The sequence below is a fragment of the Suncus etruscus genome, chromosome 5 (genome assembly GCF_024139225.1).
Source record: "Suncus etruscus isolate mSunEtr1 chromosome 5, mSunEtr1.pri.cur, whole genome shotgun sequence".
NCBI lineage: Eukaryota > Metazoa > Chordata > Mammalia > Eulipotyphla > Soricidae > Suncus > Suncus etruscus.
The window spans coordinates 31,622,301-31,647,545 of record NC_064852.1 but is presented as its reverse complement, the minus strand read 5'-3'; the positions used below and the strand labels follow the sequence as shown (position 1 = coordinate 31,647,545).

Below are 25,245 nucleotides of genomic sequence, written 5' to 3'. Positions count from 1 at the left end.
TGCTTTTGTTGCTAGCTTAATGTTCTGCTATTTCCTTTGTTAATGAACATTGAGTGACCTCAGCAATACATTGACTTCTAAATCAGTGTGTTTCCATGGAGGTGACAGTATCAAAGAAATGAAGTTGTCCAGAAATTCAAAGCATAACTACTGATACTGAGGCATTTGTGGAAAGTTTTTCAACTTCCAGGTTTCTCAGAAATAAGAGATTGCACAATCACGAGAAATTAGTACTAAGATTTCACTCCAAAAAATGCCTTGGTGATATCAGTCCAAATACCAGCAGATCTGAAGTTTGGTCATATTGGTGCTTTTGCAGAGAATAGTAAAAGAGAGGTAAACAGGAATATAGGCAAAGCCATGATGCTGGGTAATGGATACAGTAGGCATGACTTTGGAAGTACTTAGTCTACCTTCTCCTCCTGAAATGGCCAGATTTCTGCTGCATGGCTGATGTTTCATGATTTTTTATGGTTTGGTTTATGTCTCTTAGGGGAAAAGATCTGGCCTGGTGCAAACATGTCCACAGTGTTTTGATAATACTTGTTTCTTTTTATTTTTATTTTTTTGTTTTTTCAGCCACACCCGCTTGATGCTCAGGGGTTACTCCTGGCTAAGCGCTCAGAAATTGCCCCTGGCTTGGGGGGATCATATGGGATGCCGGGGTATCAAACTGCGGTCCTTCCTTGGCTAGCACTTGCAAGGCAGACACCTTACTTCTAGCGCCACCTCGCCGGCCGGATAATACTTGTTTCTTATCTCACCAAAAATGTTCAGTGAGAAAGGAAAAAAAAATATTCTGAAAAACTTCTTGATTTGATATAAATATTCATGTATTAGGTAATAGAAAAATATTTTCATGGCAATACTTCCTGATAATTCATTAATGTGCACAAGTTCAAATAAAAATATCAATTCATAAAAAAAACAACAAAACTGATTTCAATGTATTTAAAATGTTGCTATGTATACATTTATGGTATTTAAACATGTAAATAGAGGTATATATTTATAGAAGCATGAAGTAGGTTAAATATAATAATATATTTTAAAATCCTGATCAAATCTGAATAATTTATGCAATTGAATATGACTTTGTGTATATATACATTTTAAATATTTGAGTAATGGTGGGATGTGATTCAATGGGAGGGCACATATCTCAAATGTGTAAAGCTGTTTTTTGGAAAGAGAGAGAGAGATTGAGAGAGAGAGACTGCTGGGGGTACGGGAGTGGGAGGGAAACTGGGAATGTTGTGGTGGGAAATATGCACTGGAGAAGGTGATGAAGGGACGGGTATTGGAATGTTGTATGACTCAAACTCAGTCATAAACAACTATGTGACTGTATCTCATGGTGATTCAATTAAAATTTTATTAATTAAAATTTTTAAAAGGGGCTAAACAGATAGTACAGCAAGTAAGGTGCTTGCCTTGAACATAGACGATCCAGGAGTGATCCCTGAGCACAGAGTCAGGAATAAGTACTTAGCACATTTGGATGTGGTTCAAGAACCAAAAAAAAATAAATGCTGTTTCTTGTGCTTCAAATAAATTTTATATATGATATGAATTAAAACTTCCATCATTTTTCTCTTATATGTAGATATTTAATTGTTCCAGCACTATATCTTGATAAGGTTATTCTTTTCCTATTGAATTGTTTTTATATCCTTGTCAAAAACAACTGTTAGATAATATAAGAGTTTATGTTTGGACTATGATTCTAGTCCATTGATCTTTTCACCTGTCATGTTGGGACTCTACTACCTTAATTACATGTCTTTGTAATAATTTTTTGTGAGGAAATATGTCGTTAAATTGTTTTCTTTATTTTTTGGTGGGGGTACACCCAGTGGTGCTCAGGAGTTACTCCTGGCACTCAGAAATCACTCCATCAAGCTCAGGGGACTATTTCAGATGCCAGAGATCGAACTTGAGTTTGCCATGTGCAAGGCAAACACCGTACTATCGCTTCAGCCCCTTTTTTTTTTTTCATTAAAGAACCATGATTTACAAGTTATTAATAATTGAGTTTTAGTTCCAGTGGTCCTCAAACTATGGCCCGCGGGTCACATATTGTATTTGTATCTGTTTTGTTTCTTCATTGCAAAATAAGATATATGCAGTGTACATAAGAATTCGTTCATAAGTTTTGTTTTTACTATAGTAAGAAAATCCAATGGTCTGAGGGACAGTGAACTGGCCCCCTGTTTAAAAAGTTTGAGGACCCCTGTCAGACCGATAACATCACCACACATTTCAACTTCCCTCCAATATGTATTCATGCTCCCTCCTGCCCTATTCTCACCTCCATTCTGGGCTCTTCATGCAAAGCATGCTCCAACCCGTTGAGCTCTGCCTGGCCCTGCAGATTGAACATTAAGCCTAACCAAACCTATTAGTCACTAGGTCACATCTCATTAATTTATTGTAATATTGTTTGCTAATATTTTGTTTACATAGGACTATGAAAAAATAATTATACACATATTTCTTGTAATGTGCTTTTCAGCTTAAGTTTATACTGGCTTCATGAAATGAGCTTGAAAAGAATATCTTTATATTTGAATCTCTTGTGTCAAAATTATATATACATTTCTTAAATCTTCCATGTCCTTATAGTTTTAATTTACATACATAATGAAATTTCTGAAGGATACATTAAAAAATCCCCCTCTCTATAGGTAATCTAGCCATAAGTTTTAGTATTTTTCTTTATTTCTATCAGAAGTTCTTTTTAATCTTTGAGAGATTCACTCTATTTTTATATATTTTGAGAACATTTATCTTTTTAAGAAAATAAGCCTTTCATGATTATAAAATACCTTTTTTTCTTTTGTTATTGTTTTATTGGCCTCACCTAGCTATGCTTAGAGCTTACTTCTGGCAGACTTGGTGAACTATATGTAGTGTTGGGAATAGTTCCTGTTGACCAAACTGTACTATCTCCCCAGTCCCTAAAATTCCTTTATTTTTATTACCCTTAACCATGTTATTTTTAACATGTAATATGTTTTTCCCATTATTTTTCCATAAAATTTATTTTCCCATAAATTATTCTGAATTATTCTTTTGAGAATGCATCTTTATAAAAAGTAGTATAAAAGTAGTATAAAAATAGTATTTTTTAAGTTTAGTATAACAAATTTTAAATTGGTGTTTTGATTTTATTTATATTTAATATTCTAGTTAACTAATTCTTTGTGTATATTCAGCTATAAGTTCCTTTGAATAAATCCTTAATTTAAAGAAAAAATGAAATCATCTCAGCATAGTGCTTAATTTTATGACCAAACATATGCTTGGTATTTCCACGATAAGTCTCTTAATAAACATATTGTAATCTTTTTTGAGGAAGGTATCATTCCTTTTTCTTGATATTACTTGGAGTCACTCACAATACCATGCACGGAATTTTTCTGGGTATCTAATATGAGATTCCTGAATGCAGTCTAATCCTTTAAATAAGATATCCCTATCCTATTTATTTTTTAATTTTTTAATTTATCATAAATTAAAAATTTATTGAGTTTCAGGAATACAGTGTTCAACCAATTATTCCTGTCTTTTGAAAGAATATTTCATTCTCCTAAGCATTTTATTTCAGAATCCATCAGCAAGTTTCAGTTGAATTTATCCTGTTCCCAGTTGATTACAAAAATGCCATCTTTATCTTATGTTGAAAAATATAAATTTTCCTTCATTTTCTTCTGTGTTGCTTACCAAGAGAATTGCTTATAAAATGAGTTCTGCTAGATTTTGTTTTACTAAATTTCCCTGGCCAATTGCTGTTGTGTTGCTAACAAAATATGGTCTAAAATGTTATATATGCTAGCTCCGTCTTATTAGCTTCCCCATCCTCCCTAAAGGAAACTTGGATGTATATATTGCACAAAAGCGTTCTTGCTAATTTTTAAATTTGTTCAATAGTTTTATAAATGGAGACGTACATTTATTTTATTTTTATTCATGGTTTTATTTTTTCTTAATTTTTTAATTTTTTATTTTGGTTTTTCGGGCCACATCCTTTTGATGCTCAGGGGTTACTCCTGGCTAAGCGTTCAGAAATCGCCCCTGGCTTGGGGGGACCATATGGGACGCAGGGGGATCCAACCGTGGTTGCTAGCGCTTGCAAGGCAGACACCTTACCTCTAGCGTCACCTCACTGGTCCCTATTCATAGTTTTAAATAGGGTACTACATAATATTTTTAAATGTTTAGAAAGGAGATTGTTTTGTTTTGTTTTGTTTTGTTTTGGGGTCACACCCAGCTTTGCTCAGGGCTTGCTCCTGGCTCTACGCTCAGAAATCTCTTCTGGCAGGCTCAGGAGACCATATGGGATACTAGGATTCAAACCACCGTCCTTCTGCATGCAAGGCAAATGATTTAACTCCATGCTATCTCTCTGGCCCCAAATCCAAGTGTTTGTTTTTTTTTAATGTATTGTTTGTTGGTTTCAACTGATCTTTGTAACAAATGAGACTATATGGCTAAATTACATGAAATATTTTTCATTATAATAATTTTTACCTTAAAAAATTTTAGGGCCCGGAGAGATAGCACAGCGGCGTTTGCCTCGCAAGCAGCCAATCCAGGACCAAAGGTGATTGGTTTGAGTCCCGGTGTCCCATATGGTCCCCCGTGCCTGCCAGGAGCTATTTCTGAGCAGACAGCCAGGAGTGACCCCTGAGCACCACCGGGTGTGGCCCAAAAACTAAAAAAAAAAAAAAGAATTTTAAATTCGCCTTTTATTGTTGCAATAACTTTTGCTAGTACACACTTGATTGTGATGATTGCACACTTGGCTGTGGTATTATGGAGGTCTCACACTTTATTGGGGTGCTTTGGCTCACAAACAGTGCTGCTATCAAGATCTTATTTAATGGTACTAGGGATCAATTACACAATCTCATATTTACTAGATATATTTAGAATTCTGAAAGGTAGTATGAATGGACTTTTAAAAGATCATTATCTTGGGGCCGGGCTGTGGCGCTAGAGGTAAGGTGCCTGCCTTGCCTGTGCTAGCCTTGGACTGACCGCCTTTCGATCCCAGGCGACCCATATGGTACTCCAAGCCAGGAGCAACTTCTGAGCGCATAGCCAGGAGTAACCCCTGAGTGCTACTGGGTGTGACCCAAAAACCAAAAAAAAAAGATCATTATCTTGATGGTTGGTACAAGAGATAAGGAGCTTGCCTCATATGCCATTAACCCTAATTTGAATCTCTTTGAATCTCATAAAACTTCTTGTGGTTCCTGAGTAGTGCCAATGATTACTCCTAAGCAAGGAGCCAAAAAGTTGTAATCCAATCCTTCCTGCCCAAATAAATTAAAACAAAATAATTTTGAGTTTTAACTAACATTTTCATGTTCTGTCAATAATGCTATACCCATCCTGTTCTCTTAAATTCTTAAGATCGTTTGGACTGGCCCAGAGAGATAGCGCAGAGGCGTTTGCCTTGCAAGCCCCCGATCCAGGACCAAAGGTGGTTGGTTGGAATCCCGGTGTCCCATATGGTCCCCCGTGCCTGCCTGGAGCTATTTCTGAGCATGGAGCCAGGAGTAACCCCTGAGCAACGCCAGGTGTTTCCTCCCACACACACACACACACACACACACACACAAACCAAAAAACAAACAAACAAACAAAAAACAAGATCGTTTGGACATTCTATCTGGAATCATAACTATTCAAATACCCTTCACCAAGAGTGCAGGTCTTATTTACTTTAAATAAATAATAAAATTACATTGTACATCATGTATACAAACTTAGTCCATAGTTTCTTTTTTTGTTTTGTTTTGTTTTTGGGCCACACTGGGCGATACTTGGGTTACTCCTGGCTCTGTGCTTAGAAATAGCTCCTGGCAAGTTCAGGGACCTTATGGGATGCCAGGGGCCAGAGAGATAGCACAGCGGTAGGATGTTTGCCTTGCACGTGACCGATCCAGGACAGACAGTGGTTCCAATCCCGGCATCCCATATGGCCCTGAGCGCCGTCGGGTGTGTCCCCCCTTCCATAACAACAACAGCAACAAAAAACTAGCATATGGGATGCTGGGAAATGAACCCAGGTTGTCTTGGGTTGGCCGCATGCAAGGCAAATATCCTAACTGTGCTAACGCTCCAGCCCCTTAATACATAATTTCATTCAAATATTTATTAAAATGTTTTGTTTTGGATCTATATGTGGTGCTACTCAGCTCTCCAGACTCATTGCTTGGAGGATACTATTGCTCTATCTCTCGGTACCTCATTAAAATTATTTATAGGACCAACTCAAAGGATTAGAGCACATGCCCAGCAAGCTTCAGGCCCCAAGATCAAGTCATTGCACCACAGGACCACTCAGGCACAATGGAGTATAACTCTGGAGGTTGTTAGTGGCCCATCCCCTGGCTGAGCACTGGCTACGTCTGCATAGTGGGGCTGAATGTTGCCAGAGCAACTCCCAAATTCTGTAAATATTGCTGTGGTATCCCTAAATAAGAAGTTTTGCAGTGTTAAAAATAAATGTTTAGATGAATAAAGTATTGGCAAGATGATGTCAATAGATCTTGTAAGAATATTTAAAGTTTAACATGGCTATATGACCAAAAGTAAAATGTCAAGAGGCTTGTAAATGTACATGATCTGGAAGCAAGGGAGAAATGTCATATATATATATACACACACACATATATATATATATATATATATACACATATATATATATATATACATATATGTGGAAATCAACAAAGGATAGTGAATAGATCCATCATTCTTTGAAGTCACCAGAATCTGAGAGCTCTTTAAGTTCAGGAATTTCCTTAAGGTGCATATCTAAATGGGCTACCTCTCATTTCTCCATTGAAAATCTGGAAAAATAAGATTCTTGTATTTGGAATATAAGATCATGGAAATATCAAATTCTTTATTTTTGCAGGTGGGGAGCAAATGTGGTGGTGCTCAGGGGTTACTCCTAGCTCTGCATTCAGAAATCACTCCTGGCAGGTTTGGGGGACCAAATAGGATGCTTTGGATTGGACGTTGGTTGGTCACATGCAAGGCAAATGCTTTCTCCACTGTTTTATTACTCTGGTTCTAGAAATATCAAATTCTTTTACAGTCTGCCACCTAATTATTGTATTTGCTAATCAGTTTCATGAATCTGAACTTTTTTTTTTTTGGTTTTTGGGTCTCATCCAGCAGCGCTCGGGTTATTCCTGGCTTTGTGCTCAGAAATTAAGCCTGGCAGGCACGGGAGACCATATGGGATGCCGGGATTCAAACCACCGTCCTTCTGGATGTAAGGCAAACGCCCTTACCTCCATGCTATCTCTCTGGCCCGAATGAATCAGAACTTTCAATTAAAGAGTCAAAGTTCAAATTAGAGGGATTACATAAAACCCATTCTTGCTAGGGTAACAGCAGCAGAAAGAGATATATCCTCTTTCCAGAATTAACAGTGATTCAAAAGATCTTCTCAGGATCAGTATATGTATAAGGGTGAACAAAGTTGGCAAGAAACTAAAAAAGAAACCCACAAAATCATTCTTCACTACTCCTTAAGTTTAATTAAAGTCATCATTTTTAAGAGTATATTTTTTATGGCATTGGACATTGATCAAACTGCTGTAAAGTCTGTATTATCAGCTGAGCTACATCCTTGTTTCCCATCAACATTTTTGATTCCATATTTCCCTGGAATCATGGTAGCTTGTCAGCAAATCTTACTTTCTTTACCTCTGATATGTTTCTTGAATCTAGTTCCACTGACAAAAATGCTTCTTGCCTTTTCTATTGCAGTCAGATAACAAGGTTTCTTAACTTCACAATTTGCTCCCTTTATGAACCATCCTTTATCCTTTACTCAGAGTTTTATTATTGATATTTTTGTTGAAGGAGAAAGAATATTAGCAATATACTCTCATTGGTGTTTTGAACACTTTATTTAGACAGGTCTGAGACAAATCATTTCTTTCTTTCTTTTCTTTTCTTTTCTTTTTTTTTTTTTTTGGTTTTTGGGTTATACCCGTCAGCACTCAGGGGTTACTCCAGGCTCTATGCTCAGAAATCGCCCCTGACAGGCACCTGGGACCATATGGGATGCCGGGATTTGAACCACTGTCCTTCCGCATGGAAGGCAAACACCTTACCTCCAGGCTATCTTTCCAGCCTGACAAATCATTTCTAGATCCATTGTCTGCTCAAATGGAAAGTGGCAAGGACTTTATAGACTGACCACGGCCTCTTATAATACACACACACACACACACACACACACACACACACACACACACATATGTATTCCCCATGAATAGGACACTTGCCTTGCAAGTGGTATTCCTGGGTTTGATCTCTAGCATTCCCAGGTCCCCTGATTCCTTCAGGAGTGATCTATGAATGCTGTCAGGAGTAAGTTCATAACACAACCAGGTGTGGTTCCAGAACAAAACTAAACTAAAGAAGTCCAATTTCTGGAGGCTGGAGAGAGAATACAAAGTACACGCCACTCATTTTGCATACAGCTGGCCTGGGTTCAATCTCTCATACCCCATATGACCCAATATGGTTCCCTGAGCTTAGCAGGAATGATCTGAGTGAGAGGAATAAGCCCTGAGCACAGCTAGATGTGCTCCACCTCCCTCCAAAAAAAAAACAAAAACAAAACAACCCACCCATTTCTGAGTGCATAATATTTATTTTCTGCCTTCCTATTAATAATTTTATTCCTCAAATGATATTTTTAGGAGTGTGAATCAGATAATAGTTTTTTTAATTCAATTTTACCTTTCTCTTAAAAATATGTACGATAAAGGGACTGGAGAGATGGCGCAGCGTTAGGGGGTTTGCCTTGCATGTAGCTGACCCAGGATGGACCTGGGTTCAATCCCCCGGTGTCCTATATGGTCCCCAAGCTAGGAGCAATTTCTGAGCGTATAGCCAGGAGTAACCCCTGAGTGTCACCGGATGTGGCCCAAAAATAAAAAAAAATTGCACATATATATGTGTGAGTGTGTGTGTGTGTGTGTGTATGTATGATATGAAAATGACTTATCATAGAAGTAGAAAATGATTTACTTTCTATGACAAATTCAACCTCTTTAAAAATTATTGTTAACATTTTTTTGAAGTGCAAGGGACAATAAAAATCTAGTTTTCATTTTTATTGTTTGGTTTGGTTTGGTTTTCAGCCATACCTAGAGGTTGCTCCTGGCCTTGCACTCAGAAATTACTCCAGATGGTGTTTGGAGGAACCACATGGGATACTGGGGATCAAACCTGAGTCTGTGTGCAAGGCAGGCACCTTCCTTACTGTACTACAGCGCTGACCCCCAAATCTAGTTAATTTCTAACTTTTCTAGTAAATGATTTATTGCTTAAATCAAAGATAAAGCTACATAATTTCCCAATTAGAGAATGCTAATTGCTAGATGCTACATTAATTACTTTGTTCAGTGCTTTGAATTTTCTTATTCTGAGGATATGATATATATGAAAAGTTTATATTTATTTTGATAGTATTTCAAGATTATTTGTAAGTATATTATCTAAATTTTGTTTTGTTCTCAGTTATACATAGTAATATTTGTTTCACCATCTCGTACCCTTATGTTATTTCTTCCTTTTAGAATCATCATGCCTACTGTTCGTAACAGAAAAAAGTCTCTGACATCACAAAGTTCTTGTTCGACAAATGACTCTCATACAGAGCTGGAGTTTTTACCCGACAAACTAAGAGCAAAGCTACTTCCTTTCCAGAAAGATGGGATTATTTTTGCCCTTAAAAGAAATGGCAGGTAAAGAAAGTACATTTTTAAAGATATGCTAAAAATGTTAACTTCCTATCAAGTGTATAAAATGGCTACATTCTATATGCAAACCATTTTTTTCATGTACAGTCTTTTTATTACTTTTTAAAAATGGATAATGAAATAGTAATTTTATGATATTCCTTATTTTTTCATTCTTGAATTGTATTTTTTAATTTTATTTTATTAAATATATTTTTTTATTTAAGTAACATGATCATATTTGGGTTACAGTCATAACCAGAACACCCCCCTTCACCAGTGCAACATTACCCTCTCCCCCCTTCCCATCCCCTACCTGTATTTGAGACAGGCATTCTACTACAGTAATTTGTTTTTAAGTTCAGTATGTTGTATTTTTTTTTCCTTAAAGAATAAGAGTAAAAAAAATATAGTAAAGGTGTGATAGTGGCAATCGCCAATGTTTGCATAGGTCCAGAAAAGTGGAGAAAATGGAGAAAAAAAAATCCTTGACCTGATTACAAAAATGCCTCACCCCAGAAGTTTATTGGCATAAGACAGACTCTGGGTTCTAGGCATACCAGTCTATCCAACTCCAGTCATTCTCAAGGTCCCGGTGAAACTTTTTCACACTTTAGCTATAGTTGGTATCAGACTTTATATTTAAAGACTCTGGATTCTGCATTTCTTTCGTTGATGTCAGGCTGATGTGGAGCATCCTCTAGTTTCAGCATATCATGAAATGCAGAGCGATCTGCCCTGCATGCAGACTGTTGCTGAGTCGCCTGGGTGTTGGGAGTACTCTTTGGAGTCAGTCAATGCCAAAGCAGTGGTAGGTCTTCTCTGGTAGAGGCTTGGATTCTGGGAATGTTAAAGACAATTGTGGTTGTTTCCATAGTTCAGGTGCCAGAAAAACAGAGGGACGGCTTTCCTGGCATGTGTGCTCTGCTCTTGAATTGTATTTTAGTTGCTAATACAGCTCACCTGGAAATTGGAAGGTTGCAATTTAGGTCACACTGGGCAGTGGTGCTCCGTGGTTACTCCTAGCTCTGTGCTCTCAGGTTATTCCTAGTGGTGGTACTCAAGAGATGAGATATCATGTTGTTGCAGGGATTGAAACAGAGGCAGCTGCATGCAAGGCAAGCAATTTCCTCCTTTGCTTTTTGGCCCCCATGATAAACTTTCTTTTAAAAGTACTTTGTTCTGTTGACTTGTGGTTGTCATGATTAATTTGAAAAATATATTTTCGAGGGTCAAAGAGATACAATAGGAATTAAGGCTCTTGCCATGCATCCTACTACACCAGGTTTCAATCCTGAGCATCACAGCTGGTCTCTTGATTACTGCCAGGCCTCACTTCTGAAATAGCCACTGAGTACATTTCTATGTGGTCCAATCATCCACTGCTTCCACCCCTGCCTTAGGTATGCTTTCTAAGAACCTAGTGTCTCAGCAATAGAACACTTCTGGCCAATTTTGTACATTTTCTCCAAAGTAGGTATCTGTTTAGAGAAACTTTGGGTGAATTCAAGAAAACATTAACAGCATGACTGTTGGGTAGTACATAAATGTTCATTGTATTACTACTTCTAATTTTTCTGTGTGTTTGAAAATTAAAAAAAGAATCAGTCAAATTTCTTTTCATTGTATGTGAAGTCTAGTCTCTTTGGTTTTGTTTTGGAGCCACACTTAATCTGTGTTCTGGCCTTTCTCCTGATTTTGTACTCAGGAACACCCTTGGCAGGGTTCAGGATGTGGGGCAAGGGTTTAAACCTGGGTCAGCTACAGGACACTAGCCTTATGTTGTACTATCTCTCTCTCCCCTGAATGGTCTTTATCTATATCTTCTTTGATAATTTCTCTGTGAGTTCTGTAGTTTCACTATTTGATTAGTTTCACTAATTGATTCCTTCAACAACAACAAAAAAAGCCTATCCCGTTGGAATTATTTTTAGAAAGTTTAATTTACTAGGGCTGGAGTGGTGGTGCCACTCCAGGGCATCTGCCTTGCACTTGCTAATATAGGACAGACTTCGGTTTGATTTCCTGGCATTCCATATGGTCCCCCAAGGCAGGAACGATTCCTGAGCTCATAGCCAGGAGTAACCTCTGAGTGTCACCAGGTGTGCCCCCCCCCAAAAAAAAAAGAAAATTTAATTTACTTTATTTAAGGAGCCCACATAATTGACATAGTTGATCATAAAACATTTGTTTTCAGGTAAGTGGGAGCAAAATTATTAAAAAATAAAAAAGGAAAGGAAGAAAGATAAAGAAGGAAGAAAAATGATTACAGTAACAAGAAAACTTGTGAAAATTACTGTATCTCACAATGAAGTCATTAAATCATTGTCAGAAGATTTAGTAAACTCTTGTTCCTAATTGACCATTCTGTTATTTCATTTGTTTCTGAACATTTATAGGTGTGGCTTCAGATGCACATTGGCATCTAAATTGGTGTGTTTCTATGGAGATGATAATATTAAAAATGCACTATTTTGCATTTTGAATGTTATAGTTGTCAATGCTTCTAGAAAATTATCAACTTTTCTTTAAATGTTTCTCCCCGATTACATTTATTACCTTCTTCTGCAATTAAATTTAGATTTATACTTGATCCTTCCATTCTATGCAATTAGTTAATGTTGTAGTCTCTTATTGTCTCCTCTGCTTCACCTTGGATCCAGAGTGGATTCAAGGATACTTTGGAAGGGAGTCAGCCTTCTCCACATTTTGATGAAATGATAAAAAGAAAGGATTCTTGGCTTTGCAAGAGCCCCTTTCACTTTTGAATGGCCATGCTATTAATTTAATTTCTCTGAGCTGAATGGCTTGAATATATTTTTTAAGATATATTCCTTGGATTTCCTTGCTTATATTTTCTATTTTTTTTTAATAAAAATAACCTCTTGTTTTATCTACTTTTGAAAAATTGTTACCAATTTTTTTCTGTGTTTTGCCATGCTCAATGTTGTATTACTTAGTATATATGGGTATTTGTCTAGAAATTATACCTGTAAATCTTTTTTTTTTTTTTTTTTGTGGTTTTCGGGTCACACCCGGCAGTGCTCAGGGGTTTTTCCTGGCTCCGTGCTCAGAAATTGCTCCTGGCAGGCACGGGGGACCATATGGGACGTCGGGATTCGAACCGATGACCTTCTGCATGAAAGGTAAACACCTTACCTCCATGCTATCTCTCCGGCCCCATACCTGTAAATCTTCATAGATAAAAGTAATCAACACATTTTTTAAATAGGAAAAATTTAGCGTAATGTTAAGCAAGAAGAAGGTTCTCTGTCATTTTGTATGTTGGTTTGCTTTTGTCTATACCCAGCAGTGCTTTGGACTTATTCCTGACAACTCAAGGATTACTCATGGTGGTTCTTGGGGGACCATATCCAGTAACAGGAATCAAATTGGGTTTGGTTCTGTGCATGGCAAATTTTTTAACCCCTGTACTATTTCTCCAACCCTGCTGAAATTTTTTAATTCATGTCTAATTAGATATGTTTTTATTTATTTATTTATTTATTTATTTATTTATTTATTTATTTATTTATTTATTTATTTATTTATTTATATTTATTTACTTTGGTTTTTGGATCACACCTGGCTGCACTCAGGAGTAAATCCTGGCTCTGCTCTTAGAAATCGCTCTTGGCGAGCACACAGGACCATATGGGATGCTGGGATTTGAACTACCAACTATTCTGAATCAGCTTCGTGCAAGGCAAATGCCCTACCGCTGTGCTCTCTCTCTAGCTTCCTTGATAAGAATTTTTCCTGAATTAATTATTACGTTTTGCATTATATGCTGACATTAATCCCTTCATCATTAATTTTTTGTATAGATGGTGTTCTGTACTAATTTTTAATTTCCTCTGGAAATTCTGGAAAAACAATTTGTTTTAATTATCTTCTGTACAGAGGAAGACTGTGATTTTTAAGGCTTTTGCAAAAATCATAGATGATTTTATATATGCATATATATGATATATTTTGGTTTGGGGGCCACATCTGGTGATGATCAGAGATTACTTCTGTTTCTGTACTTAGGGATCATTTCTGGTAGTTTAGGGGACTGTATGGGATTCTAGGATGTAAACCTGGGTTGGCTGCATGCAAGGCAAGTACACTACTTGCTGTACTATATTTCTGGGCCTGAGATGATTTTGTATTAATTTGTATACATTAGGGTTACATTTCTTGTCTAACCTATTTTTTTTGTTCTGTTGTCTATCAAACTTGTTGCATTTTTATGTGTATACTGTTTATTACAGTTTTATTATTGAACAAAAATATTGAAATAATTGCAACAGATTTCTTTATTAAAATATTTTAATCACTGTATAAATTACCAAGCTTACATACTCAATTTAATAAAATAAGAATAATTAGGTATAAGTGTGAATAAACATTAATAGATAAATATAAAAATGTCAGAAGAAATACATTATCAAATGCGGTTGTTATTTTTATAAAACCTGAGTTACCTAATTTAGGAGAACCCAAATCTTAAAATTCTAAATAATATTAAGTTGACTTGTAGAATAAAGTCAATGTTTTACCCCCTCACCACGTGGTGGGACTCAATAGGTGATTTGGATCTAGTCTCCAGGCAAACTAGTTTGTCCAATCCAAGTCATTGTCTGTAGTGCCAATACACTTTTATTTTTCACAGTCTCTGTTGTTGGTATCATGTTTCTGTATTAATGATCCTGGAATCTGCATATCCTAAATTGAAGTCAGGATGGTGTAGAGCAGGGGTCTTCAAACTTTTTAAAGTGGGGGCTGGATTACGGTCCCTTAGAGAGCTGGAGGGCCGGACTATATGAGCTACTAATTCCTACTCACACTACATACCTTATATAAATAAAATGAAAACCATTTATAAATAAACAGATCACGCACCAGTATTTCAATGGGAACTGTGGGCCTGCTTTTGGCTAAAGAGATGGTCAATGTCCGGTTCCATATTTGTCACTGCCAGCCGTAACAAGTGATGCAAGTGGGCATCAGTTAATCTTGATCTGGTTGGAGATTTCAGATGTTTCATTCTTGAAAAAGTCTGTTCACAGGCATAAGTGCTACCAAAGATGGTTACCATTTTGAGTGCATGGTTCCTGATATTTGGATATACACTGAGTGTATATGCTGGCAGGTATCTTGGCAACCAAACAGCGCTCACTGCTGGCGGGCTGGATCAGATTCCTCTGCGGGCCGCATGTGGCCCGCGGGCTGTAGTTTTAAGACCTCTGGTGTAGAGCGTCCTCTAGTTTCACCTCACAATAACAGGGCAATGTAGAGAGCTCTGTTCTGTAAACAGGTCGTTGTTGTCAAGTCTTCTTTTTTTTTGTTTTTTTTTTTTTTGTTTGTTTGTTTTTTGGGCCACACCCGGTAACGCTCAGGGGTTACTCCTGGCTATGTGCTCAGAAGTTGCTCCTGGCTTGGGGGACCATATGGGACACCGGGGGATCGAACCGCGGTCCATCCAAGGCTAGCGTAGGCAAGGCAGGCACCTTACCTTTAGCGCCACCGCCCGGCCCCTGTTGTCAAGTCTTCTTAGTGTTGAGGGAAGTCTCTTTTGAGCAGGTCAATGTCAGAGCAGCAGGAGGGTCTTCCCTGGTAGAGGATTGCTTCCAGATGATGTTATAAATGACCTTGGATGTTTCATAGATAGCTTCCCTGGTTCAGGGGTGAATGGAGAATGCCCATTCTTCTGAGGCCTGTGCCAGGTCATTATGTCAATATTCAGGGTGTATTAAGACCCATTGTTCAACAAGATTTCTGTGTTCCTACCTCTATTAGATAAGAACTTATTTGTATGTATAACATTTTCCTATTTTAATGTGCCTATGCAAACAAGGAACAATGCCACATGGCATTATAGGCCCATATGGGGCTGCAAGAACAAGTCCTAAAAACCCCATGACATGGTTAAACATAACCATTAAACTGAGGGACTCCTTCACTGAATATTCCTTATTGAACAGCTCACAGAGAGAAGAAAAGATAAAAAGTGCGGAAAATCTTCACTGTATAAAGGAATATTTAGTAAGAGTTATAGCTGTCAAAGAAAATAGACATAAAATATTCAAAAGCCATGCGTATCCATTTTAAGTCTTTTAAAATAGTTGGGGGTTGTTAAATCCAGTGCACCACTTTGGTGTGTGATTAGGACAGTGAAGTACTGAAGTTACAAAGGGTAAATGGGGTGTACTGATGGTTGGGGGTGATAGAGTTAAGGAGTGAAAATGAGCTTTACAGGTATGAGCGAAAGGGCAGAATACCAGATGGACATTCTACATACACAAAACATAACTTAAGGATAGGATGATATACTATTAATATATATCGCCCCCGCGCGGTTTTGAACATGTAGACTGGGAAGAAAGAAAGAATTCGGTAGAGAACCAGAAGCCAGGATCTACTTGCCCTTCTCCCTGTGCCCCCCCCTTCACTGGGGGAAGGGCGGGGAAAGCTTGGGACCCCCTTCAGGAGGGACCACCCGTCACCCACCTTGTCTGGCCGCCTGGACTGCCACCCCAGGAAGGCCTGGAGGCCGGGGGTCAAGAAAGGGGGATGGCTGGGGGCCTACCAAGGCTCCCAGCATGCCCAAGCTAGGGAGAAAGCCTTCGACCTGGGGTCTCCCCAGACTCCATGCTGGCTAGAGCTAGCTTCAAGATCAAGAAAAGCTCACGATCCTTATTCTATATATCACATATAAATGAAGTTATATAATAATTTGTCTTTCTTCTTTTGACTTACTTTGTCTGGCATACATTCAGGTTGCAGCAAATCATTTGATTTCATTATTCCCTCAAGCTCCACAGTATTCTGTTGTTATATGTGTATATGCTATACCTTTATTTTCCACTTTTCTGTTGTTGAATACCTGGGTTGATTGCATGTTTTAGCTATTGTGCTTTTAAATACTTCAGTGAAAAGTATTATGTCCTTTTGAATGAATGTTTTTGTGCCCAGGGATAGATACCAAGAAGTGGAATTTCTGGGCCATATTAAAACTGTTCTTAATTTTCTGAGAAATCTCTATATTGTTAAACATAGGAGTTGGACCAGACAACATTCCCACCAGTAGTGATTGTAAGCTTTTTTCACCACATTCCTGCCTGTACAGATTGTTTCCAGTATTTTGTTATGTGCCCTGCTCATTGGTATGAGATGATATCTCATTGTCATCTTGATTTGGATTTTTCTAATAATAAGTGATGATGAGCACTAATAATGTGCCTATTGCTATTCATCTGTCTTCTTCCGGGAAGTATGCATTTCCTTTTTCTGATAGGGTTTTTGATTTTTTTGTTGTTGTTGTTGATAATCTTTGTGAATTCTTTATATATCTTGGATACTAAATCTCTATCTGGTATGTTGAGTGCAAATATTTTCTTTCAGGTAGTTGAGGTTTTAGTTTTAGCCTGTTTTACTGTTTCTTTTGCCAATGAAATCATGTCATTGAATAATACCTTTCAATTTTTAAATTAATTTTTTAGTTAAGTTAGCAATGTTTTGGGGGGCTCCCAAGTGGTGCCTCTAAAAGGGGTACATTCCCATGGATTGAGGCAATTTATTATTAGAGCTATTCTAGCTCTGCAGTGTTGGGATTACATGTGCCAACCTGGTACTGCTTAGAGCCTCTAGAATGTGTCAGTTATGTTCTGGGGGACTCTATGTGGAGCTTCAAACTGGGTCCCATCTAACCTTTGTACTTCCTCTCTGATCCCTAGATAGCATTGTTTTTATATCTCCATAAAAACAGATTATTCTGCTTCTACCATTTGTTAGTTTGTTTGCCACACCCGGTGACACTTAGGGGTTACTCCTGGCTATGCTCTCAGAAATTGCTCCTGGCTTGGGGAACCATATGGGACGCCAGGGATCGAACCGAGGTACAAGGCAATTCCCCTCCTGGTGCGCTATTGCTCCAGCCCCGCTTCTAGCGTTTGTTATTACAACTTGCACACCACTCAGATACCAATAGCCCATGTTTAACACTATTTATTGGACCCCTTCACCCTATTTTACCATCCCCTCTCTTCATGGTAACCTTTGCAGCCTGGATTTTGTTTATTTGTTTTCGTTCCCGTATATATTCTACATATGTATAAAGTCATCTGTTTTTGACTTTTATCTAACTTGTTTAAATAAAATATAGTCAAATTCTACCCATCATGTCACAGATGGAAAGATTTTACTTTTCCTTTTTTGTTTTTTGGGTCACACCCGGCAGTTCTCAGGGGTTACTCCTGGCTCTGAGCTCAGAAATCCTGGAAGGCTCGGGGGGCCACATGGGATGCCATGGGTCCTTTCTGGGTTGTCCTTGTGCAAGACAAATGCCCTACCACTGTGCTATTGCTCCAGGCCCAGATTTTCCTTTTTTTTTTTTTTAAGATATGTGAGTAGTATTCTATTATGCATATCTAGAATATGTCTTTATCTAACCTGTTGATGGACACTTTGTTTTTATATGTAAGTAGCCTTTGGAGTTAGCTAACAGGATAAAGTAATTTAGTATCTGGCCTTTCCAGAAAGTATGTACATAGTGCCTTTTATGATGCTTAGTAACTCTGGGATAGAAGAAAAAGAGTTTGGACTTTGACTGTTGCTAGTCACATTAAGAAGTCTTGGATAGAACAAACCAAGTTTGTGCTTTGACAGTAGCGAGTCAATGTTGGTACTTTACTTCCATCCATTTTATCCTTATAGTCATGGGCAAACACAATGCTCTATAAAATTGGAGATGTTGACATGATGCCCAGTTCAAAAGAGATACTCAAAATGTATTGGGCTTAATTATTATGAATCAGTTATTTAAATATTTATGAGCATATGAATTATCTTTATAAAACTCATCCTGTCTATGAGTGGAAAAAAAAAACTAATCCTGTCTGAGAGTTTGCAGACTGAGAATTAGCTTGAGAGCAGGAAGATTATTCTATTGTTGTTTGTTTTTATTTTTTGTTTTTGGGCCACACCTAGCAGTGCTCTGGGATTACTCCTGGCAGGTTCAGGGGACCAATTAGGATGCCAGAGATGAACCCAGTTTGGCTACATGCAAGGCAATGCCCTATCTGTTGTACTATTGCTCTAGCCCAAAAAGAGCTAGAAGCAAGGAAGACAAAATAACAGTTCTAGTTAAGTGAACACTTCTTATTTATATATAGATTCAAAGGTTAGCTCTGATTTGACTGTTGTATATTGGGGAAGAACAGATTTTTTTTTTTAGTAGTAACTTTTTTAATGGAAATTCTATTATTGGTGGGAATAGTGATAAAATAAGGAGAATGCTAATCTATGATTACTATTTCAGAAAGCTGTTAAAATTGTTCACTGTACGAGTAGATGGTTCTTTCTATCACTAAAGAGGGAGGAAATAAGCAAATGAAGGGCAAGGTAAAATAGCTCTGTGATGTAAGAGAAGAAAAATGTCACCATTCCTGTCTGCTCCTGAAGGCAGAGGCAGAGAGAGCAGTAGCCTGTTCTATGTCTCAGAGAGTAAAGGGAGTACAGTATGTGAGTGGTCTGTGCCAAATTCAGAACCTTTTGAACTGATCTCAGTTCTGTGATACCTTATTGATATACTTATATATATTTTACAGCCAAGTCCCCTTCTGTCTCCACCCCTGCCTCTTTTTTGAATCTTCTGAAAGATGCCCTTGAGAACTGGTTACCATACTTGGCTAATCAGTTTCTGGATGAGAATCTGCTTCTGGTATTTGAGGCGAATATGACCCCCTAGAGATGCTCAAGAGATACTAGGGCCAATCTGGTGCTGGAGGCCTTCAGGGTTATAATTAGTGATTCTTTGGGGAGTCATGTGATAAGAGGGAGTGAACTGGGGTTAGATGCAAACAAAATAAATACCTAATCTCTCTGCTCTCTCATACTCTCTTTTGTCTTTTATATCAACAAAAATTTCTTTATTTTTAAATTTTAACTTTTAGCTCATTGTGATAATTGAACTGTATAGAAACAAAACTGTAGAAACTATTGAAAATACTAAAAGTTTTATACTTTTTTTTTTCTTTTTGGTTTCTGGGTCACACCCGGCAGTGCTCAGGGGTTTACTCCTGGCAGGCTCCGGAGGATCATATTGGATGCTGGGATTGGAACCCCAGTCCTTCTGCATGCAAGGCAAATGCTCTACCTCCATGCTATCTCTCTGGCCCCAAAATATTCATTCTTCAAAAAATTTTTTTTATTGAAACCATTATGATTTACAAAATCCTGCATAGTTGGGTTAATCCAGTGCTTCTCAATTATTTTCTCTTGTGCCCCCCTAGGAAGAAGAAAACCTTTTTCATGCCACCTCCCTCCCCCGCGTGACTGTAAATAGTATCTTTATTTTAAAAAAAATTTAACCTGCAAAAGAAAAATATATAAAATAATTTGAGCTGATTTTTTAATCAGAGATGATGTCTGTATTAATGGCTACAGTGAGTATGTTTTGCAATGCATACCTTTTCGAAGCGGGGTTTGAAGCAGGACACAGCAACTTTCAGCTCTAGAGACATATAGAGATATAAACACGGGGCTTAGCTTATTATGACAGTGTTTGCCGAGGTCAAACGTGTCCCCCTTAATGGAGCCTCGAGCCCCACTATTTGAGAACCTCTGGGTTAATCAGATATAAATTAATCAGGCCAATCCCACAAATAGTTTGAACCTCTTTTCATCAATGTTCCCCAAGTGAATCCATACCACCTCCCTGTCCCCAGTCTGCCAGTGTAACAGACCAATTTTAAGTTTAGATTGTTAAAGTTTGGGTCTCTTGATTCCATTGTTGTTGCCTTTGGCTTGGATGTTTAGTTATTACCTTTTTTAACACTACCAATACACTTGACTGCTTTGCCCCTGGCTCCCATCTTTTGATGTTTGTGTTTCTTCTCTTCCACTCAGTTTCCTTCTCCTCGCTATGCTTTGGGGCCAGCAGTGTTTAAGACATCTCCTATTAAGACCATTGTATTTCTTTTTTTTTTTTTTTTTTTTTTTTTTTGGTTTTTTTTTTTTTGGTTTTTGGGCCACACCCGGTGACGCTCAGGGGTTACTCCTGGCTATGCGCTCAGAAGTCGCTCCTGGCTTGGGGGACCATATGGGACGCTGGGGGATCGAACCGCGGTCCGTCTCCTGGGCTAGCGCAGGTAAGGCAGGCACCTTACCTCGAGCGCCACCGCCCGGCCCCAAGACCATTGTATTTCTTCATGCAATTATTTATTTATTTATTTATTGGATTTTGGGTCACACCCAGCAGTGTTCAGGGATTACTTCTGGCTCTGCACTCAGAAATCTCTCCTGGCAGGCACAGGGACCATATGGATTCCAGGATTTGAACCACCATCCATCCTGGATCGGCTGTGTGCAAGGCAAATGCTCTACCACTGTGCTCTCTCTCTGGCCCTTTATGCAGTTATTCTAAATAACACATGTAAATGATTTCATTTTGTATCTATCCTCCTTTTTTGGCTTACTTCATGTAACATCTTCCAGTTTCATCCGTGTTGCTGAATATTGCATGATTTTATCATTCCTTATAGCTATGTAGTATTCCCCATTGTATATATTTATATATGTACCACATCTTCATGATCCACTTGTCTGTTGTTGGACATATAGGTTGATTCCAAATATTAGCTATTGTACTGAGTGCTATAATGAATAGTAGTATGCATATATCCTTTTGGATGAATGTTTTTTTGTCTTGCGGATAGATACCCAAAAGAGGGATTTCTGGGTTGTATGGCAGTTCAGTTTTGAGTTTATTGAGACTATTTATTTATAGATTTTATCCTCCATACTGCTTTCCATAGGGGTTGGACCAGGCAGCACTCCCACATCACTGCCAACAGATATTGTTCCCATTATTTTTGATACATGCCATCCTCACTGCTGCAGATGATATCTCATTGTTAACTTGATTTGGATTTTCCTAATGATAAGTGATGCTGAGCATTTTTTCCTGTGTCTGTTGACCATCTATTAGTCTTCCTCTCCCCCCTTTATTTATGTTTTTTGGTTTTTCGGAGTTAACCTTTGTGAGTACTTAGTATATCCTAGATATCAAACCTTTACCTGATGTGCTGAGTGCAAAAATGTTCTCACATTCAGTTAGCTAGCTGTCTTCTAATTTTAAACTGTGTTTCTTTTGCCATACAGAAACTTCCCCACACAAAACTTTGCCACACAAAAACTTTTAGTTTTGATATAGTCCTATTTATTCAGATTTGATGCTATCGCCCTTACCACTGGCATCCTATTATCGAAAACTTCTTTGATATTAAATCTTAGATTGTTCTGCCTATGTTTTCCTTAATGAATTTTATGAATTCAGTTCTAATCTCAACAATATCTATTCTTTAAAATTTTTTTAGGGAGGCCACACCGGTGACGCTCAGGGGTTACTACTGACTATTTGTTCAGAAATCGTTCCTGGCTTGGAGGAACATATGAGATGCCAGGGGATTGAACCACAGTCCGTCCCAGGTTAGGCGCTTTGTAAGACAAATATCCTACTGGTCGTGCCACCACTCCAGCCCAACAATATCTATTCTTTTATGAGAGAATCCAATGAATTAATACTATTTACTTGAATTAGAAGGTAAATATACCTGAGTTTAGTGTCACATATAAATTACTAAAATTAACATTTGTCTATCAACAAGTTTGGATTTCTTTTTTTGGGGGGAGGGGCCACACCCGGTGATGCTCAGGGGTTACTCCTGGCTATGTGCTCAGAAATCACTCCTGGCTTGGGGGACCATATGGGACGCCGGGGGACCGAACCGAGGTCCGTCCTAGGCTAGCGCAGGCAAGGCAAGGCAGGCACCTTACCTCTAGTGACACCATGCCGGCCCCTAGCTTGGATTTCTTTATTAAAAAGGGATATTTTTGCCTAGTGTCAACTGTAATGAGTTTAAGTTACTCTGGAAAATTGTCTACTGCTCTGAGCCATACTGCCACCTGGGGGACAACAAGAGATTACCCCGATGTTGTCATAGCCAGTGCCAGAAATTTTGATTTTGACTTTAATTTTACTAAGACCAATAGCAAGACACCATTATATCTTTATGGTACCAAAATAATACTACTGCACAACTAGTTATGTAGTATGATATGATTGTTGTAGAAATATATTTTAAACTTCAGTGTGATACTTCGATTTTATTTCATTTGTGATCTCTCACTGTCACTTGTGAGAAACTTTTTTGTGTTTTTGTCTTTGGGCCACACCCCAGCATTGGTCAGGGCTTACTCCTGGCTCTGTACTAAGGAACTACTTCTAGGCGAGATCGTGGAACCATATGGGATGTTGGGATCAAATCTGGATTGGCCAAGTGCAAGACAAATGCCCTACCCGCTATATTATTGCTCTGGCCCCTTCTGAGAAACTTTAATATATATTTCCTAGTACAAGGACCTGTGGATATGGTTTTACTCAGGTCACTCTGGCTGTGCTCAAAGGACGTACCCAGCAGTGCTCAGGAGACTATGTGGCACGAGGGATTCAATGGAGGATTGACGGCATGCCAGGCACATACCTTAACTCCTTTACTATCTCTTCAGCATCCTAGGTCTAGAAACCTATGTCTTGAGACCTTTTATGTATATACTAGTACTTGGTATTTATAGATTATTATGTGATAATAAAAATAAATTTTTAGGGGCCAGAATGGTGGCACTAGAGGTAAGGCGTCTGCCTTGCCCTCTCTAGCTAAGGAAGGGACCATGGTTCAATTCCCCGGCGTCCTATATGGTCTCCCAAGCCAGGAGCAATTTCTGAGCGCATAGCCAGGAGTAACCCCTGAGCATCAATGGGTGTGGCCAAAAAACAAACAAAAAGCCAAAAAATTTTTTTTTCATTTCTAGTGCCATAAAGTTGATTAGTATGTGAATGCCCTTCTCCTAGTGCAAACAATTTGAACATATATAAATATTTTTATACTTTTGGCATGTTTTATTTTGGCAGTATGGTGGCCGAACCCTGGCAGTACTCAGGGTTCTAGTCTCAAGGATCATCCCTGGTAATACTCATTTGCAGTGCCAGAGATCAAATGGGGTTGGCTTGAAGGTACTGTACTATCTCTTTGGCACCTAAAATGATAATTTTTATTTTATGTCTATTTTAATCACTGAATTACCATGCTAATGCAACTAAATGATATTATTTTGGATTTATTTTTGGGCCATACCTGGCTGTGCTCAGGGCAGACTCCTGACTCTGTGCTCAGGGATCATTCCTGTCATGCTTGGAGGAACCACATGGAATGCTGGGGATTAAACCCAGGACAGCAACATGCAAGGCAAATACCCTACCCTTGTACCATTGTTCTCCACTGCAAATGGCATGATTCTTTTCTTAGGACATAGGAATTAGTAGATATGTAGATTTATTTTAATTATTTGTTTTATGTAATTAACATGTTTTTTATTTTACTTTTTATTATGTTTGGTTTATGAGTTGTTTAAAGTGGTATTGAGTTTAAAGGTTTTGCTTCAAGCCTCTATATGTTTATTCTATCATACCTACCACCAGAGTAGTACATTTACATTAAAAAATGGTCTTATTGGGCCGGAGTGGTGGCACAGTGTTTAAGGGGTCTGCCTTGTGTGTGCTAGCCTAGGACGGACCACGGTTCTATCCGCCAGTGTCCCATATGGTCCCCTAAGCCAGGAGCGATTTCTGAGTGCATAGCTAGGAATAACCCTTGAGTGTTACCAAGTGTGGCCCAAAAATCAAAAAAAAAATTTTTTTTTTGGTTTTATTGGAGCCAATGAGATAGGACAGTGGGTAATGTGCTTTTCTTGTATGCAGCTGACCCTGGTTTGATCCTTGGCATCCTATATGGTTCTTCTGACCACTGCTTGGAATAAATCTTAAGTACAGAGCCAGAAGTAACCTATAAGCACCATTGGGTGTGGCCCCCCAAACAACAACAATTAAAAGTCTTACTATATGCTAGAATTGTTGCATGTATAATTTAACAGTTTTGTGAAGAATATATTTATTATCTGGTTTCCTTTACCTTTAACAAACTAAACCTCATAGAGGTTCCTTTTGTCTGAAGTATAAGAAATAAACTAATAAAAGATGTTGCTGAGATTTGGACCTTTTTCTGCTTAACTAAGGCAGGTATAGAAACCTGTTTTCTTTCTTTCTTTCTTTTTTTTTTTTTTTTTTTTTTTGTTTTTCGGGCCACACCCATTTGATGCTCAGGGGTTACTCCAGGGAAAGCGCTCAGAAATTGCCCCTGGCTTGGGGGGAGCATATGGGACTCCAGGGGACCGAACCGTGGTCCTTCCTTGGCTAGCGCTTGCAAGGCAGACACCTTACCTCTAGTGCCACCTTGCCGGCCCCTAGAAACCTGTTTTTATTTGAATTTATATGACATCATTCCTGGGGTACAAGGTTTGACAGACTGGCCATGGGTCAGAAACAAGAAGCAGACTTGTCTTTTCTGTTATGTGCCAG

The 25,245-nt window shown here is 38.2% G+C and overlaps 1 protein-coding gene across 2 annotated transcripts in view; it reads left to right on the top strand.

Annotated features, from left to right (window-relative positions):
* Positions 1-9,630: 9,630 nt before the first annotated feature.
* ZRANB3 (zinc finger RANBP2-type containing 3) overlaps positions 9,631-25,245 on the top strand; it is a 189,644-nt gene continuing 174,029 nt past the window's right edge. For both annotated transcript variants that reach the window (XM_049773619.1, XM_049773618.1), the window contains exon 1: positions 9,631-9,791. In XM_049773619.1, the coding sequence (XP_049629576.1) occupies positions 9,631-9,791 (161 nt within the window). The remainder of the gene's footprint in view (positions 9,792-25,245) is intronic.